Source organism: Phoxinus phoxinus, assembly GCF_949152265.1.
Source record: "Phoxinus phoxinus genome assembly, chromosome: 3".
In the NCBI taxonomy this organism is placed as follows: Eukaryota; Metazoa; Chordata; class Actinopteri; order Cypriniformes; family Leuciscidae; genus Phoxinus; species Phoxinus phoxinus.
In genome coordinates, this window is record NC_136878.1 from 32539667 (window position 1) to 32558198 (window position 18532).

General features: G+C 41.0%; 1 protein-coding gene across 2 annotated transcripts in view; it reads right to left on the reverse strand.

The window, feature by feature from the left end:
* Positions 1-6633: 6633 nt before the first annotated feature.
* jak2b (Janus kinase 2b) overlaps positions 6634-18532 on the reverse strand; it is a 32370-nt gene continuing 20471 nt past the window's right edge. For both annotated transcript variants that reach the window (XM_079605717.1, XM_079605718.1), the window contains exons 11-24: positions 17694-17818; positions 16696-16830; positions 16222-16309; positions 16009-16142; positions 15789-15927; positions 13339-13490; positions 12614-12764; positions 12360-12496; positions 10545-10734; positions 9192-9316; positions 8194-8366; positions 7952-8069; positions 7640-7753; positions 6634-7226 (exon numbers count right to left, since the gene is read on the reverse strand). In XM_079605717.1, coding sequence (XP_079461843.1) covers positions 7092-7226; positions 7640-7753; positions 7952-8069; positions 8194-8366; positions 9192-9316; positions 10545-10734; positions 12360-12496; positions 12614-12764; positions 13339-13490; positions 15789-15927; positions 16009-16142; positions 16222-16309; positions 16696-16830; positions 17694-17818 — 1916 coding nt within the window. In that variant the 3' untranslated portion in view covers positions 6634-7091. The remainder of the gene's footprint in view (positions 7227-7639; positions 7754-7951; positions 8070-8193; positions 8367-9191; positions 9317-10544; positions 10735-12359; positions 12497-12613; positions 12765-13338; positions 13491-15788; positions 15928-16008; positions 16143-16221; positions 16310-16695; positions 16831-17693; positions 17819-18532) is intronic.

Below are 18532 nucleotides of genomic sequence, written 5' to 3' on the forward strand. Positions count from 1 at the left end.
AATGGGGACTGAAGGAGGCCTTGGAGGATTTAACCTCCTGGCTCCTCTAAGGAAACGGACCACCAGGTCGTTTCTGCCCAGTGCATGGCCGAGCGTCGGATTAACGAACGCTGATATGGCTGCCACATAGACTTTGAGCGTGGATGGGGTCCTACCCTTATCCAACAGCTCCTGCAGGAAGGAGAGAACCTCCGTTTCCCCGCACTGAAGGGGTGACAGACCCCGGTCTGAACACCAACCAGAGAACACCGACCATTTGGAAGCGTAGAGCCGTCTAGTAGACGGGGCCCTAGCCTGCTCGATCGTGTCTAACACTCCTCTTGGGAGTTTAGCGGGTACCCGTTTATGGCCCACACATGAAGGGACCATAGCTCCGGGTGAGGATGCAAAATCGAGCCCATGGCCTGCGAGAGAAGGTCCTTCCTCACTGGGATCGGCCACGGAGCAGCACTCTTGAGCTGCATCAAAACTGGGAACCAAGGTTGATTCGTCCAGTATGGTGCGACAAGAAGCACTGAGCATCCGCTTTTCCTGATTCGTTCCAGCACTTGAGGCAGGAGTGAGACAGGGGGAAAAGCATAGAGCGGACGGCGGGGCCAGACCTTGGCCAGCGCGTTCGTGCTCTTTGAAAAGAATTCTGGGCAGTGAGTGTTTTCCTGGTTTGCAAACAGGTCCACCTCCGCTCTGCCGAACATTTTCCACAGCAGACGCACTGTCTGTGTGTGTAGGGACCATTCTCCTGTTGGAACGTTGTTCCGTGAGAGTCTGTCTGGTCCTACGTTCAGACGACCAGGCACATGCATTGCTCTCAGCGAGCGCAGGTTGTGCTGGGCCCATACCAGTATGCGTTCCGTCAACCTGAAAAGGTTTCGGGATCTCACGCCACCCTGGCGGTTTATATATGCCACTACCGACGTGTTGTCCGAACGGACCAGGACGTGGTGTCCCTTTATCCGAGGACGGAAACGCCTCAGCGCTAAGTCCACTGCCATCATTTCTAGGCAGTTTATGTGCGGTAGTTCGACTCGTTCCGCCCACTGGCCAAAGAACGGTCTGCCTTCGAGCAGTGCTCCCCAACCCGAGGTGGAGGCGTCCGTGGACACCACCTTCAGGCTCGAGGAAGTCCCCAGGCTTACACCTGACCGGTACCAGTCTGACGCTCTCCATGGTGTCAGGGCTGAAATGCATTCCTGATTGACCTTGAGGCGACAACGACCGTGAACCCATGCTCGGCGCGGTACACGCGCTTTTAGCCAGAACTGCAGTGGGCGCATGCGCAGCAGGCCCAACTGTAGAGCTGCCGAGGCTGCGGCCATGAGGCCTAGCATTTTTTGAAAACTCCTGAGCGGCACTATATGACCGCTGCGGAAGGATTTCGCCATCTGCAGGGCGTTTCGCCTGCGCTGTGATGACAGCCGAGCTGTCATAGACAGCGAGTTCAGTTCCAGTCCCAAAAAGGAGATCCTTTGACTGGGAAACAGTGAACTTTTTTCCCAATTGACTCTCAGACCTAAGCACTCGAGGTGATCGAGTATTAGGGTTTTGTGGCGAATGAGTTCTGAAGGCGATTGAGCTAGAATCAGCCAATCGTCCAAATAATTCAGAATTCGAATGCCGCGGAGTCTCAGGGGTGCCAGCGCCGCGTCCATGCACACTGTAAATGTACGAGGTGCTAGAGACAGGCCGAATGGCAGGACTGTGTACTGATATGCCTGGCCCTCGAAGGCGAATCTCAAAAATCGCCTGTGACGTGACGCAATTTGTATGTGAAAATACGCGTCTTTCAGATCTATCGCCATAAACCAGTCTCCTCGGCGAATCTGCGCAAGGATTTTTCTGGTTGTGAGCATTCTGAACTTTCGCTTTGTCAGCGCTTTGTTCAAATGCCTGAGATCTAAAATGGGTCTGAGACCCCCGTCTTTTTTCGGTACCAGGAAATATCTGCTGTACAGACCCCCTTCGCTTTGAGCTTGAGATAAAGGCTCTATGGCCCCTTTGCTCAATAGCTTCGCTATTTCGGCTCGAAGTAGGTGTGCTACTTCTGTTTTTACCGTGGTTTCGACTTTCTCCGTGAAACGGGGAGGGCGTCGATGAAACTGTAGCGAATAGCCTCTTTTTATAGTCTCTAGCACCCATTCTGAGACCCCGGGAAGTCTTTCCCATGCATCTGCACGTGTGACTAGGGGTTGAATGTAATCTGGGCCCTGGTCGCGAAATGGCGGCGACACGAGAGCAACCGTGTGCTGTAACATGGACGCCGTGGCGTCTGAGGCGGGGGGCATGTTTAACACAGTATGCATCCCGCACGCGCTCGGCTCTCTGAGTTGAGAGAGCGCGCGGGGCGAGCACCGTAGGGCTCGTTATATTTGTAAATAAACGTGGGCGCTTGGTGGCGGGCACATTTATAACACCGGGGACACTGTGTTTGTGTACTGACTGACCGTTCGTTAGTTTCGTTTTTACAGAAACCGCGGAACGTGCAGTATGTAGTGGTTGTGGGCACTGGACAGTGGGCACGCTCACTACATGTAAAGCATAATCGGCATGAGCCGATTTTATGTGTGCAAACCCTGTGTTGAACGGGGCTGTGCTTGCACGGGTTGAAAAACCAGGCTCTGGTCGCGAAATGGCGGCGACACGAGAGCAGTCGTGTGCTGTAACATGGGCGCCATTGCAGCGTATGATGCGGGGGGCGCGCTTAATCGAGCGGGCAGCCCGCGCGCGCTCAGCTCTCTCAGCTGAGAGAGAGAGAGCGCGCGGTGCGAGCCTCGTACGGCTCGGCATGTTTGAGAATAAATGTGGGTGCGTGAACGCGGGTACATTTATAGCACTGGGGAGTACTGTCTATTAGAACTAACTGACCGTGCATCGGTTTCGTTTCATAGAAAACGTGTGACATGTAGCTTGTAGTGATTGTGGGCACTTGAAAGCGGGCACGCTCACTACATATGATGCACAATCGACAGAGTCGATTTTATGTGTGCAAGCCCTGTATTGTGTGTACGAATGGGCACTGGGTCGTGGGCATACAGTTACACACATTACATCATCGGCTGTGGCCGGGACACCGTGTAGCACAGAGAGTACTGTCTATCAGAACCGACTGACCGTGCATTAGTTTCGTTTTTACAGAAACCACGGGACATACAGTGTGTAGTGATTGTGGGCACTGAAAAGCGGGCACGTTCACTAACTTACATGTGACGCACAATCGACAGAGTCGATTTTATGTGTGCAAGCCCTGTTGTGTAGGGCTGTGCTTGTGTGTACGAATGGGCACTGGGTCGTGGGCATTACGGATACACACATTACACCATCGGCCGTGGCCGGGACACCAGAAAATACATTTTCAGATTTACCTGGGGCGTCGTGAAAACGGCGTTTGTGTGCAGGCAAACGGGCATTGATGCCGATTTGGTGACTGCAAAATACACTGGCACGGTCGCGTATGTTGGGACTGTGCGAGCGAGACATTTTAGTGAAATCCGGCCGCGGCGGGATTTTAACACTGTAGCTTTCCTCGAAGCAGAAGTGCGCATCCTGGCTGAAAACGGGGCTTTCCGGGACTCCGCGATTTCTTCGTGAATTCAGGAAGAAAAAGGCGCGGGTCGTGAGGACGGTAACGTACGTTCCTCTGCAGAAAAGCAGCCATCCAGCCGGTAAGCGCATCGATGCTGGTCTTTCTCCGTCGACGCTCATGAGCGGCGGGGGAGGGGAGATCCTCGGAGCTCGCCCATCCCTCGCTACCCGAAGCGAGGAGAGAATAGCAGTCGTCCTCCACAGACGCGGCTTCACCCTCGTCCATGACGGACGCGGCGGCACACAGCGGCCCTTGTCCGTCGGTCAGAGAGTCCAGCGAAGCGGGCGGAGAAGCTGGCGGCAGCAGCGGCGAGCACCTCGTGGTGGAGGGAGGTTCCGGGCTCCGCTGAGCACGGCGCTTTTCACGGCGCGGCACTACAGCGGGCGGAAAGATGCAGCTTCAGTAAATGAACCCCAGGCGAGTCCGCAGAGTCACCGTAGGCATCAAATCACAGTGATGGCAGCCGCCATCGACGAGAGCTGAAGCTGCGTGATCATCACCCAGGCAGGAAACACAAGCACGTGGTCCCCGTCGCTGAGCGGGGCTCTACACGAGCCACAGGAGGTGCGAGGCATCTTGAAAAAGACGCTCGGCTCTTTTAGTGGTGGAAAAACTGTGTGTCGCGACGGCGAACACACACACAAAACACACACACATAATATAAAGGATATTCCACGCCGGAGAAGCGCAGCAGGGAACGGCGGCTGAAGGCGGCGAAGACCAGCGGCTTCAGGTAAGGGCTCGTCCTGCTGAGGTGCTGTATCAGACGGCTGTGGTGGCTCGAATCCGGTCCTACGATGCGTGTAGCTTCGTGAAGAATAGAAAATCGGAGTGGAAGCAGCTATGCTTGGTATTTATAGACCTAGGCCACGCCTGTTTCGGCGGGAGATGACGCAGAAGGGCGCGAAGCGCCCTCATTGGTCAGCGTCTCTGGCCTCGCATAGGCTGTGCTTTTCTGGCAGAGCAGCCGATGGGCGTGCGGTATTGCTCTGCCTAAGGTTGTATGCTACAGAAAAGCGTTTTACATATTTTACAAAATTAAGGATTAATTTTTATGCTTCAATCTCGAAAAAGAAATATCTTTCCCGTAGCGTCGCTAATCGACGCAGTAGGAGAGAACTCTACGTAAGAGAACTACAGTTCTGTGAAGTTTTTAGGCACTTAAGTGAGGATCCTTTTAAAAATTATGTCATAAATAGATTTTATTAATCAGTTAACGCCTATCAACTAAATCAAATCAATATTTGGTGTGACCACCCTTTGCGTTTAAAACAGCTTATGTCCAGGTACAATTGCACATAGTTTTTCAGGTAACTTTGCAGGTGGGTTTCTTCAAGGGTCTTGGAAACGTTCAGTTTCAGCCACAGTTCTTCTGGATTTAGGCTCAGGTTTTTCTCTGTTTCTTCATGTAATACTAGACAGACTTGATGGTGATATCAGATAATACCGGCTGTTATCAGACTCCTTGTGCACACAAACATATCTCTGGATTATTACAATTAATGGCAAGAGGAACGTTTGTTAATGTAAACTATAAAATTTCCTACTGACACACTAAATCTAGGATATATCCTTGTATAAAGCACCAGAAAATGGATATTGGATTTAATATATAAATGTCCATGAATGTAAGATATGGTAGTGTCAATATGGTTGGACCTGTTAAGGATCAAATTCAGTGGTCAATTTTTTTTTTGTATTCACTGCCATTACTTTCCCTGACTGATGGCCATAAATGTGGCAGATGAGTAAAGTCACATGACTGAAACAGATGAATAATATAGTTTAAGGAATAAAAGGCATGCCATACTTCCGCCCATTCTCTCATGCATTTTCATCAAAATACTGATTTCACTAATGCATATGCAACACATAAATGTTGGTTCAATTATTAAAGAATGTTCTTCCACACCCATTTCTCTGAAACATGAGCTGGATGTCAACCTGGAATCATCCTCCTGCCAGAATTCATATTCATCTAAACATGTTCAACATGTGTTACAATCAATATCTGTAACAATCTCTATCTGTAGAACACACAAATATATAATGCGAGTTAACAGAGGTCTTGTAAATGTGAAAGAACAGATCAATTACAGTACATCAAGAGTACATGAAGTCTTCTGCACTGTCCTGAATTACTAAGAAGACACTGTCAGCATATTAATGGTTGCTTCAATAAAGCAAAACTCTGTATTGTGAATGCCATGGTTACCATAATAATGTGAACTAAATAGTGGGAGCCAAATCCAAGCTGGTCTCAGGAACAAAATCAGGGATTTTAGGAACTGCAGAGAAATTGGCATCATAATACAAATCAAATTGTGATTATAAGCAAAGTGATTCATGATAGATGAAAATGCATGCTAATATCTGTACTTAAAATATTCAAAATAAGACACGTGAACGCCAAAATTACAGCGATACGACTAAAAAGTCGTTCACTTCTGACTTTGGATTGTGGGAAACGACTGAACTGTTTACATTTCAGTAAACAATGAAAGGACAAAGCAAAGCAGAATGTTTGGCTTACAGGCCAATGCTGCTTATGTTAACAAGCTTCAATTGTCACAAAATAGTTCTGAGTAGTGTACTCAGATCAGTTTCATTTCAGAAACTTTCAAATTGGTGCAATAACACAAGGGTCAGTCGGTGTGGTGAAAACTGGTACCAGCCAGCGGTAAGAGGATAATGTCAAGTCTATGTTTGACACCCCGCACTGTTGCCCTTCCAAAGCTCCAGGGGCCTGACGGATCAGAATACACAAACCGCATGTTCTTTCTTGAAGTAAACCAATATCAAACTGTTTGGGGACAAAAAACAAAAAATGTATTTCTACAGTCTATCCAAAGAATTCCTTGAATTGTGAATAGCAGTTTGACCGACTGTGGCGCTGAAGAGCAATACGTTAGCGCGTACTCCACATTCCCATTGCTTTACAAAGAGGTTCATGTGGAATATACCACTGGGAAATGGCTCTTTAACGGCTATTTTGGGCTGTAGCGATGACTGAAACGCATTAGCATTTTTTATTCCAAGAAAAACAGAAAGACTTACAATAGCAAGATCTTTTTTATCTTTTCAATCAGACACCACCTGCATTACAACAAACAACCAATAAACAATTATATATATCTTTTTTAAAATCTTAATTTACATGACGCTGCTTCCAAAAAATTCATTTCATTTTTATAAAATTATAAAATCATCTTTATATCTGTACAAACACATGGATGTAAAAATGCACAGCTCTTGCATTTCTTAATAAAACGATTCATTCATTTATACCATCGCTGATAGACGGGCGCATGCCAGCACTGCTAGCAAAAGAGAAACCCATTCTTGATATAAATGACGTTAATTGTTCAGACAGAAGATGAGGTGATCAAGTCCTGGGGTTAGATCTGCCGTAATGGCACAAAGAAGGATTTTAAGACAGCGGGCAGGGCCAGAGGACAGACTCAAAAGCTGGATATCTGGGTGGCGGCGGTGAGCGAGTGAAGCTTCTCCCTTAAAACTCAGGCACTTGGGTATATCGGTCTGAATCGCTACTGTCCCGGATCAGGTCTACACGGAGAGCGAGCTCCTTGAAGGTTGGCCGAAGACTGAGATCGTTGTCCCAGCATTCCTGCATGATCTCGCACATCTAAAAGAATTCAAAAAGTCAGTGTTTAACAAGAGCTGATTTACAAAGACCTGTTTTTGACCGGAATTATTGATCATTTTCACAATTATACACCATTCATAAGCTTAGGGTCAGTCATTTACGTTTTAACATTAGTCTCGTATGATCAAGCAAGGCTGGATTTATTTGATCAATTGTGAAATAATAGTATTACAATTTAAATGACTGTGTTCTATTGTAATATATTGTAAAATGTAATTTATTCATGTGATCAAAGCTGAATTTTCAGCATCATAACTCCAGTTTTCAGTGTCACATGATCCTTCAGAAATCATTATAATAGAACCTTTTCACAGACTGTGATGGCGTGTTTCCACAGTTTTTTATATTTCCTTTTTAAGACATTGTGTTGAATGTGTTCTGAGATCTGGTACCTCTGAGGGACAGCCCATAGGTTGGGGTAAACGGTTTCCTCTTTTCAAGAGTTCAATGAGATGATAGACTATCGTTTGTCCCTGCTTGTCACCTCCCATCATACTCAGGAAAACCTAAACACAACAAAATAGAGCTTCTTATTTAACAGTCATTCTATGCGGTGTCATTGACGGGTTTTTTGGACATGTCCTGTGTGATTTACATAGCTAAAGCAATTCAAAACAAGCAACTGTTAAATGTTGCCCTTATTGTGAATGTGGCATGTCCAGAAAACAAAACGAGAAATGGCAAAGAACAGCTGTGATACTTACTGTAGGTGGGCTACAGAGCTTGTCGCTGTATGTAAAGAGTTCATACAGAACCACTCCAAAACTCCAGATGTCTGACGCTACTGAGAACTTACTCTCAGTAAGAGACTCGGGCGCATACCTGTCACAACAAACACATCTTTTTAGACATGTTGTTCTAAACCTCTATGAAATCTTACTGCGGATCATCTTGTGTTCCAACGAAACATGAAAGTCATACAGGTTTGAATGAAAAACAAACATACCAGAATATTGGACTCTCTCCAGGTTCTTTAACCTTGTAATACTCTTTGTCCTGAGGTAAAACCTTGGTCAAGCCAAAGTCACCAATCTTCACCCTGAACTCACTCTCCACTAGGATGTTTCGTGTGGCCAGGTCTCTGTGAATGTACCGCTTTGTCGCAAGGTATTCCATTCCCTGTAGAGACAGCAGACGTGAAAATTCCAGAAGATTCAACATTGTTGTGGAATAAGATAAGGGAAAAACAGTGAAGAGACATTTTGTTTTGAAAGGAAGTGAAAGAAAGAGGAGGCTTACAGAACAGAGACGCATAATACGATAATATTACTACAAGACTAGGGTTGGGTATCGTTTGAATTTTAACAATTCCGATTCTTATCAATTCCTAATTTCGATTCTGATAAGGTAAAAAAAAAAACTTAGATATATCATTCACATTTATTTGAAGTCTTATTGGAAAACATTTTATTGTAGCTGAATACCATGAACAAAAACCAACAGGCAACAACTTTTGCCTATGGTTTAAAAATACCATAACTTATCTAAATTTCAAGAATACACCAAAAAAAAAAATGCTGTTTTATAAGAGAAGTCACAGATAATTGTGCAACAGGTATGATTTAATTTATGGCACTTCTCATTCATTTCTATTTTTAATCAGGTTTGGAGCTAAACTCTGCAGGAAAGTGGATCTCGGAGGACAGAGTTGAGAACCCTTTGTTTTAGAGCTTGGCGTAACTACAAAAGTGTATATTCACTATAAAAAATGCATATGGAATCTTAAGACTACAAGGTCTTATCAGGTCTATAAATCACACTTTTTCGTATATGGGTTTAAGACAAAGGGAATCCTGGTTCTTCAAAAAAAAAAAAAAAGGGGGAGAATTATAATAATAAATATCTTGCTTTTTAACTGCTCGTTTTGTCTTGTTTCAAATCCTGGTTTCACACTGAGGCCCCCTGGTTGAGAACCACTGGTATAAGAAGAAAGGTCTTTATTACCTTGCTTATTTGAGATGCATAATGCACAAGTTTCTTGTGGTCAATCCTGTCTTTGTTCTTGTTGAGATAGTCTCGTAGACTTCCGTAAGGCAGGTACTCCATAATCAGTCGAAGGTTTCTCCTTCCTGAGAGAACAAGACATTACGATAAGCTTGCAATAAGCCGACATTAAGACAGAAGCACAGTTCTTCAATGTGGTAAAAAAATCAGTCAAGAAACACTGGAGAGCGCTCAATAACTAGATGCACACGGTTTTAAAAATCATGTACTAGTTTGGGGAGTTCTCCTCTGGTTCGGATTCTAATCTATTTGAGACAAGAGCTGGGTTTGGTGCATTTATGGAAGTAAAACATTAATCCGCAATGCAGGATAATGCAACATACCAAATGTTTTAAGCATTATCATTTAATCAGTCTGACCAATATGATTCAAGCACTTCTAGACAGATGCAAGAGGTTTTAATATCAAATTACAAAATAAGTTTAGTTATTAAATTAGCAACTAAATTAAATCGTAAATGAAAACTAAATGAGAGCCTACATACATTGTTGATTGGATGGAGGCAGATCTAAATGCAAGCTTGAGGAAGAAGTAATTTCACCAGAAGATATTTTGATTTAAAAAATGGCAAGGTTTAAAAATAAAACATATACATGGATAAATTGTTAAAAAAAAAAAAAAATCAACATGTATTAAAAACAAAATCAATGGGGCAAATTTCAACATGCATTAAAAAAAAAGATGGGGCGAATTTTCATTTCATGCTATATATGTTTGAACTGGACAGCAAATGTTCATGGGAACATGTAATTAGACTGTGTCCTTTATTAATGCTATTCTTGTGCTGGTCAGTCAAGAGACTGATGGTCACCTTCATTGTATCTTAGAGTAATATTAATATTAATCAGAATATGGCTTATAATACTCAGTTATTATAAGTTACTCAGTTACTGGCACTCAAAGAAATGCCAACTTGATCAATGCTGAAAAAATTAACAGAATTTTGAATTTTCTGGTTTATTGGTGATCTCTGGTGGCGAACGGCCTAAATACCACTTGTTAATTCATTTTCTATTCATTGCTGGTCTGGAATCAAACTTTGATTCGGACCAGGCAGTTGAACCAAGTGTAACAGCACATGTCAATGCATCTGACAGCAGATGCATTGACACTCTGCACTACACTCTTATTCATAATTATCAAGAAATATCAATTTAGCCAATCGTAACAAGATCCAACACGTGAGGGTGTGGAAAACATTGGCAGTCACTCAAATTCGGAGTAAATGTCTGAGTCTAAAGATGACGCACCTAAAGCAACAAGAGGTTTCACAACACTACTTTCATCCCATACCTGCACCGTAGCACACGCCTTTATATTTCACAATGTTCTCATGCTGGAGGGATTTGAGGATCTCGATTTCCCGCTCAAAGTCACGGATGTGTTCAGTGGTGCTGTGTTGCAATTTTTTCACTGCCACCACCTCACCGGTGTTGTCCTGCAGGGGATCATACCTGCACATTTCCACACTGCCAAAATTTCCCTGGAAACAGGAGATAATTACTGTGGTTAGCAAATTATTATTATTTCGGCTGCAGAGATTAAGTTGACAATGCTAACTCGTCATATGCGCAGTAGTGGACGAACCTGTATGCACATTTCATATGGATTACATAATCTGAGAATATTTGTTTTCCACTTGAATTGGTTGCCAATCTTTCTATAGATATATTTCTCATGTCTGTGAGGCAAGTGACGCGCCGCAGTTCAGCGAGATCAAGATAGCAGAAAGCACATCCTGTTTGCTTTCTTCATTTTACAAAAGCACAATGTTTTGTTGTTACTGTGAGCGTACACAAATAAAAGTTTGGAATGATGTATTACTCTTATCTGTATGAGCAAAAATTACGGAGTATTTTAAGTTGAAGAAATGCAAGTGATCATGCTGGCATAAGACTGACATGACACCTTCATAATCATGACATGACACATATCATGAATATGAAGGAGGTTTTATGCATGTTTATGACAACTGTCATTAAGTGTCATTCGCTCAATTATGACATTTTTAATGCAAATAGGACTTTTTGAGATTTCTTTGTTATAACAAATTGACATAAACCAATACATCATAACCTGTCAGTGTCTTTGTCATGACAACACAAAGACAACATAAATATGTCAAACATGACATAGCAGATTAATTATCAAACTTAAGAAAGCTTTATGGGTTAACATTACATTAAACTGTCATGTGGTTGGTTTGGACATTGGCTGTCATGAGGCCATTATAACAGTGGTACAAATTGAATGTGTCATTAAAATGTCATTTTTTCAAAATTCAATTTGTATCACTGTAGTTGTGGTCAAGAAAACAGTATACATGACACTGTTATAAAATAATTTGACAGAGTATTAACACTTAATGACATTTTAATGACAAACTCAATTTGTACCACTGTAGTGGAGGTCAAGAAAGTATCCATGACACTTTTATAATGGCCTCATGACAGCCAATGTCAAAACCAACCACATGACAGTTTAATGTAATGTTAACCCATAAAGCTTTCTTAAGTTTGATAATTAATCTGCTATGTCATGTTTATGACATATTTATGACAGGTTATGTTGTCTTAGTAATGTCAAGTTGTCACGACAAAGACACTGACAGGTTGTGATGTATTGGTTTATGTCAAGTTTTCATAACAAAATACATCTCAAACAATGTCATATTTGCAGTAAGTGTCATTCGCTCAATTCTAAAATTTTTAATGACAGTTGTCATAAACATGCATGAAATATCCTTCATATTATGAAGGTGTCATGTCAGTCTTACGCACACCCCTTCAAGTAAAGTGTCTTCAGTGTCACATGATCCTTCAGAAATCATTCTAATATGCAGATTTATTATTATTATTGATGATGAAACAGTTGTGCTGCCTAATATTTTTTGTTGAAACCACAATAAATTTTTTCAGGACTCTTTGATGAAAAGAATGTTCGCATTTATTTGAAATCGAAATCTTTTTCAACATTATAAATGTCTTTGTTGTCAATTTATTGCATCCTTGCTGAATAAAATGATACATTTCTTTGAAGAAAAGCGTAAAAATCTTACTGGCCCCAAACATTTGAATGGTAGTTTACATATAAAATAAAGTGATCCACCTTGCCAAGCTGCTGCAGGAAAATGAGATGTCTCTCCTCAAACTGCACTGGCTCCTCATTCTCAAACGCTCCAGTGCTGAATCCAGATGCTCCTGCTCTGCTGGGTAAAATGTCACTCTCCTTCACGATCTCATAATCTGAGAACACATTTCATCACTCAACATTACATAGCAAGTGCAAGAATAAGCAACAACACAAATAAATTGTGACACATCAAAATGCCAGTGGGACTGGGTGTGTTCCACTGTCCTGACCTGGGCAGAAGAGACTGTTGAGGTCTCGTATGATGGCTCTGAATGAAGGTCTGAATGTTGGCTCGTAGTCCATGCAGCTGTTGATCAGGTTAGCAAGCTCTGTCCACTTGGGAGCAGGTAGCTGGTGATGGTTTTCATAGAACAATTGTTTCTGAATGGAGGATTACAAGAAATGTTCGTCAAGAGGTATGAATTATTTCGTTAAAGGCAGGGTAGGTCAGAATTGTCTAAAAAAACGTATTCAAATTTGTTTAAACTGTCTTTATATACCAATACATAATTAAAATGCAGGTACTCTGAAATAGAGAGTATACAAAACTGAGTGACTCTAGTGTATTTAATCTTCAATAAACACAGCTCATTAATTCCATTCACTCCCACCTAAAAACGGGAGCGCGACTGCGCGCACGTGGGCAAAGCCAGTAATAGCGGCGGTAGTCATAGCGACGGAGAGTGACAGTCACGCAAGCCAATCACTTGTTTCGTCCCGAATGGAATTAATGAGCTGTGTTTTTTGAAGATTAAATACACTAGAGTCACTCAATTTTTATACTCTCTTTTTCAAAGTACTTACATTTTAATTATGTATTGGTATATAAAGACAAAAAGTTCTTTAGACAATTCTTACCTACCCAACCTTTAATTAACAGCACTTTGTACTAAAACAGGCTTTTCTGATAAATATTTACTGTATTAGTATACTGTGGACACAAGTATTGCTTCACCTTGGAACTGTCCATGTTGGCAAGTGGCTTTTCTCCTCCGCTGCAAATCTCCCATAAAGTTGTCCCAAAGCTCCATTTGTCTGAGGCAAGACTCAGGTTTTTCGGATCTAAGATGCATTCAGGGGACACCCAGGGGATTCGCTCCACGAGAACTATAAAAATATTTAAAATGAACTTAAAATTAAATGCGAATATTTAAATAAAAATGTGACAATCTACATATTAAAGAACCTCTGAGGTGAAAATAGTTTTTAATGTTGTTTATATGTCTGTGATGAATTTGCACATGAAAGTATATTTTAAAAAAAACAGTCAACACCATTGCAGAGTATTTTCTCCTGAAGACAGACTGTCTTCAGACAAAAACGCGGTTTGAAATCGCCCTTGCTCTCCAATTCACAAACAAGTTGTAATCATTCCCGTAAACGTGGCGGGCGGGCTTTAGCATATCATTAACTGCTCTGAAGCAGTCTCAAAAGAAGCCAGGTTATACCGGGATATTTTTCTGGTGATATGAAAAATCAAGTACATTTAGCAATATAGCAGGTGAATTATGTATATTACGATGTTATGATGAACTACACGTCTTTCTCAACTGACGTTCTCAATTGTTCAAAGCACGAGGATACTGATTGTTAGAAGGCAGCTGTGTTACTCCGAGATGGCGAATGGGAACATGGTTTGTGTAACATTAGCAAAACATTATTAGCTGTTTGATAGTGTAGTCAAGCCAAGGGCTAATCCTTTATTTCTGACATAGAGAGCATAAAACGCATTACCATACTGATACATCAACTTTTAGACGAACCTGTATAATTTGCTCTTCCGCTTCTTCTGAATCAGTTTCTGGTTCAAACATACTGTATGGCTGGATTAAACCAGTATTTCCACTTGCCATTGTGCAGCGTTTACTACAATAAAGTTGATGAGTATATCAGGAATTCTGAGCTGATGCGAGTGAGTGGAGGCGGGGCTAATTTGCATGTTCATTGATCATGCAAATTAGCATGAAGCAAGGGTGTAGAAGCAAGCAACACTAAATGAAGCAAGGGTGTAGAGTTATCTTCAAGCTTTTTTTAAGGCATGAATTATTTTCACACACAAAAAAATTAAACATGACATTTTGGTGATCAAAGATGAGTTTTAAGGCATAAAATGGTTGACTACAGGGGGGTTTTAATTATCAGAATCAGGCAAATAAACTCCCATTTGGCCTAATTTCATTTTGTTAAATAACGTTAATTTAGTAAATATAAGCGGCTTTCATTTCAATTTGTCATTTTATTGGCCATCAGCTATTAAAACAACCCACATTTGTTTACCACACCACTATTTGACAGAATGCTTTTGGACCTTATTAACAACAAATCTTTAAAAGGGGATAGTTCACCCCAAAATTAAAATTCTGTCATCATTTAATCACCCTCATATCATTCCAAACTTATGACTTTCTTTCTTCTGTGGAATAATGTCTCTTGTTGTTTTAGTCATTGTGTGTACAAAAACATTCTTCAAAATATCTATTTTTTGTGTTCCACAGAAGAAAGTCTTACAGGTTTTGAACAATACGAGGGTTAGTAAATGATAACAGAATTTTCATTTTTTTCATTTTTGGGTTAACCATCTCTTTAATAAGATGACGTCTGCCCTCTACTGGTCAGTGTGCATGACAACAAATAAAATATGCTTTTGCTAAAATAGTTCTAGCACTGACATTCTACTTCATGGTATCTTGTCACCGAAATGTGTTGTATAAACAGTCAACTCTGCATTTTGATGAGAAAAATGTCAAATGGCGACGAAAATGCATCAACTGGAGTGAAGAAGAGACCGTTTCATTCTTACCTTTATAGATCAAAAAGTCAGAAAAAAAAAAACGTGATAGTATATTCGGCAATGTATAATATGAGGAAGTGCAATGCTAGAGCTTTTATATACAGGTCACGTGCTGCATTCGTCCAATCAGTGACACTGACGCCACAAATAGGCAAATAAGGACAGAAACTGAAGGTTTAGGAATGTAATGTGAAACATTATCTTGAAGACCCATGATTAATTGCTAAATGCATGTAAATCATGGTATGTAAAGCAAGATAACCCAGGATTTGGTTGACCCAGGGTTAACCATTTCAAGTGTGAAAAGCCCTTTTCTGTAAAATTGGTGGGTATGAACAGTTATTGTTAAATACTTATTTACGTTGATTAGCCCTAAAAAAACGACTGTTTTTCTTTCAGACGTATTGGCAGTTATTTGTTTTGTGTGGAAATATTCATAGTCATTATTCATTCACTTTACCATAGAGAATAAGCGGAGGGTAGCGGCTGCTTCATGACCAGCTTGAAAGTTCTGTGCCACTGCCACTAGGAGGCCAAATATATAGATGGTATGATGAAAAGGCGGCTACAGATTCACACAACTTCTCCAAAGAGCCTTCATGCTGTTCACTCACTCTCTCTGGGCAGCACTGTGATGCCGATGCCAGGGTCACTTAGTTTGATGAATGGAAGGTTTCCCAACGTCCTGTCCTCCTCCCTGATCAAAAGGATGTTTTTTGCACACACATTCCCATGAGCCAGGTTCTTTTCCTCCTGAGTGTGAAAGAACAAATGCATTAGTCTACTTGGCTCACAATCCACATGGGCTATTCCTGAATTTTTGCGATTTCTTACCAAAAAAAGCATAGCCCAGGTAAGCTGCTTGGCCACTTCCAACTTCCACAGGATATTAACTGATATTGAGTTCTTGTTTTTCTTCAGGTATGTGTCCAATGACCCAAACTTCACATGTTCCTGCACCATGATGTCTAAGACAAAAAAAATCCAAAAGCTCAAGTATGCGGCGGTAAATCATTTTGGTCACGTGTGAACAGCGTGAACACTTACTCTCGTCTCCGCACACACAGATACCGTAAGTCAACACCAGATGCTTGTGGGTGAGCTGGCTCATCATACTGGCTGCCTCAAAGAAAGACTTAAAGAGGGGAAAACAAATTAAGAGACTACATCAGTTAATCAAGCACAAAAAAGCATACTTCCTTTAGTGAGACTGAGACATGTCACATCTTGATATAAAATGTTATATTAAAGCCGAGGTTTCAACCCTGCTCCTGGAAACCCACTGACCTGCATAGTTTATATACAACCTGCTTCAGCACACCTGTGATTTTCAAGTGATCCTGAAAAGCTTGAATAGCTGGTTCAGGTTTAATTGAGCATAACTCGCCAGGACAGTGGGTTGCTAGGATTCAATTCGCTTTTCGATTCAGGGAGTCACAATTCAATTCCAAATTCCATTCTTCCCCCTACATTTATGTGGTCCACTTTCTCTTAAAACGGTACATTTGATCTATATCTTACCTCAGAGTAATTTCTGTGTGCTTTGTCCAAAACTTTGACAATGACTTCAGTCTTATGGATTTCTCCGTAGTCTCCCTGCTCTTTCCGAATCCCTTTGAAGATCTTGGTGAATGTCCCCTGACCTTGACTCTCACCCTGGAAACAATGTTTCATAATCATATGAAACTTGACATTTACACCACCATTCAAAAGTTTGGGGTCAGTAAGGTTTTTAATGTTTTTGAAAGAAGTATCTTATGCTCAGCAAGGCTGCATTTATTTGAACAAAATTAGGGCTGTAACGATTAATCGCGATTAATCGAAATCCAAAATAAAAGTTTGTTTACATAATAAATGTGTGTGTATTGTGTATAATTATTTTGTATATATAAATACACACACATGCATGTATATATTTAATAAAAATGTGTTATTTATATATAAAATAGTTCTATTTATATGTAATATAAATCATATAAAAATATATATGCAGTATATAAATGCAAATATTTCTCAAATATATACATGCATGTGTGTGTATTTATATATACAAAATAATTATACACAATACACACACATATATTATGTAAACACAAACTTTTATTTTGGATTTCGATTAATCGCGATTAATCGTTACAGCCCTAAACAAAATATTTGAAACAATATAAAATAACCGTTTTATACATTATATTTTAAAATGTAATTTATTCATGTGAAGGCAAAGCTGAATTTTCAGCATCATTACTCCAGTCTTCAGTGTCACATGATACTTCACAAATCATTCTAATATGCTGATTTGCTGCTCAATAATCATTTCTTATTATTATATTTGTTAAAAAAAGTTGTGCTGCTTAATATATGAGGAAACGGAAAGATGAATAGAAAGTTCAAAAGTCTTTTGTAACATTATAAATGTCTTTACAGCTCACATTTGATCTATTTACTGCATCCATGCACAAAAGTATTAATTCCTTTACAAAATAAATCTTATCACATGTATAAGATAACAGGATGCTTACTAGATCAAGGTCTTCTTTCCTGATTTTGTGGAATACCATCTGACTGATGTTGTGTCTCTGCAGTGATGGGGACAGGGGAACCTCTAAACCCCGATGACTTCGGCACACCAACAAACTCGACTTCTCTATTTACATCAAAAACACAAAGCCAAAAAAGTAGACCATCAACCCATTATAAAAGGATCAACAATACATTTTCAAAATCTAAAAGGTTTGTTTTCCAGGTGATATTGTAGAGTTGTACATTTCTGGTATTTGTATGTCATATAACCAGGGCTTGGACATTAACTCCCCCCCCCCCCCCCCCCCCCCCCCCCCTCACCAGCCACTGTGTCTAGTGGTTTTCCAAACTTACTAGCCTCAGCATTTTCACTGGCCACAATTTTGACATCGATACTATAGGGGGACAACTAGCATATAGATCTTTTTAATATTACCTCATAATTTGGCAGTCGGTATTTTAGGCTGCTGTCGCTTTAAGACCTGACGCACAGATCCATTATACTGTTTTATATAGCCAATATACTGCACTTTATGTGCACGCACTTCGGGTGTGAGCACAAAATCTGCGGGAATGAGTAAAATTATGCTAAATACGCGCAATCCCTTGCCGAAAATCAAGCCCTGTACCACCAACAATATTCCTCCAGAGCAAGTGAAACGAGTGAGTAAAGGGTTTGTGCGTCAACTCGCTGTCGGAGAATTAGAGAGCGAGAACGAGCATTTGGTATCTTCTGTATCTATTCTGCAAAAAAGTTTCAGATATTTCTGCAGATATTTCTATATCGATATCTTTGACAACACTAGATTACACTTAGTTTTATTTCAGATGCATTTTT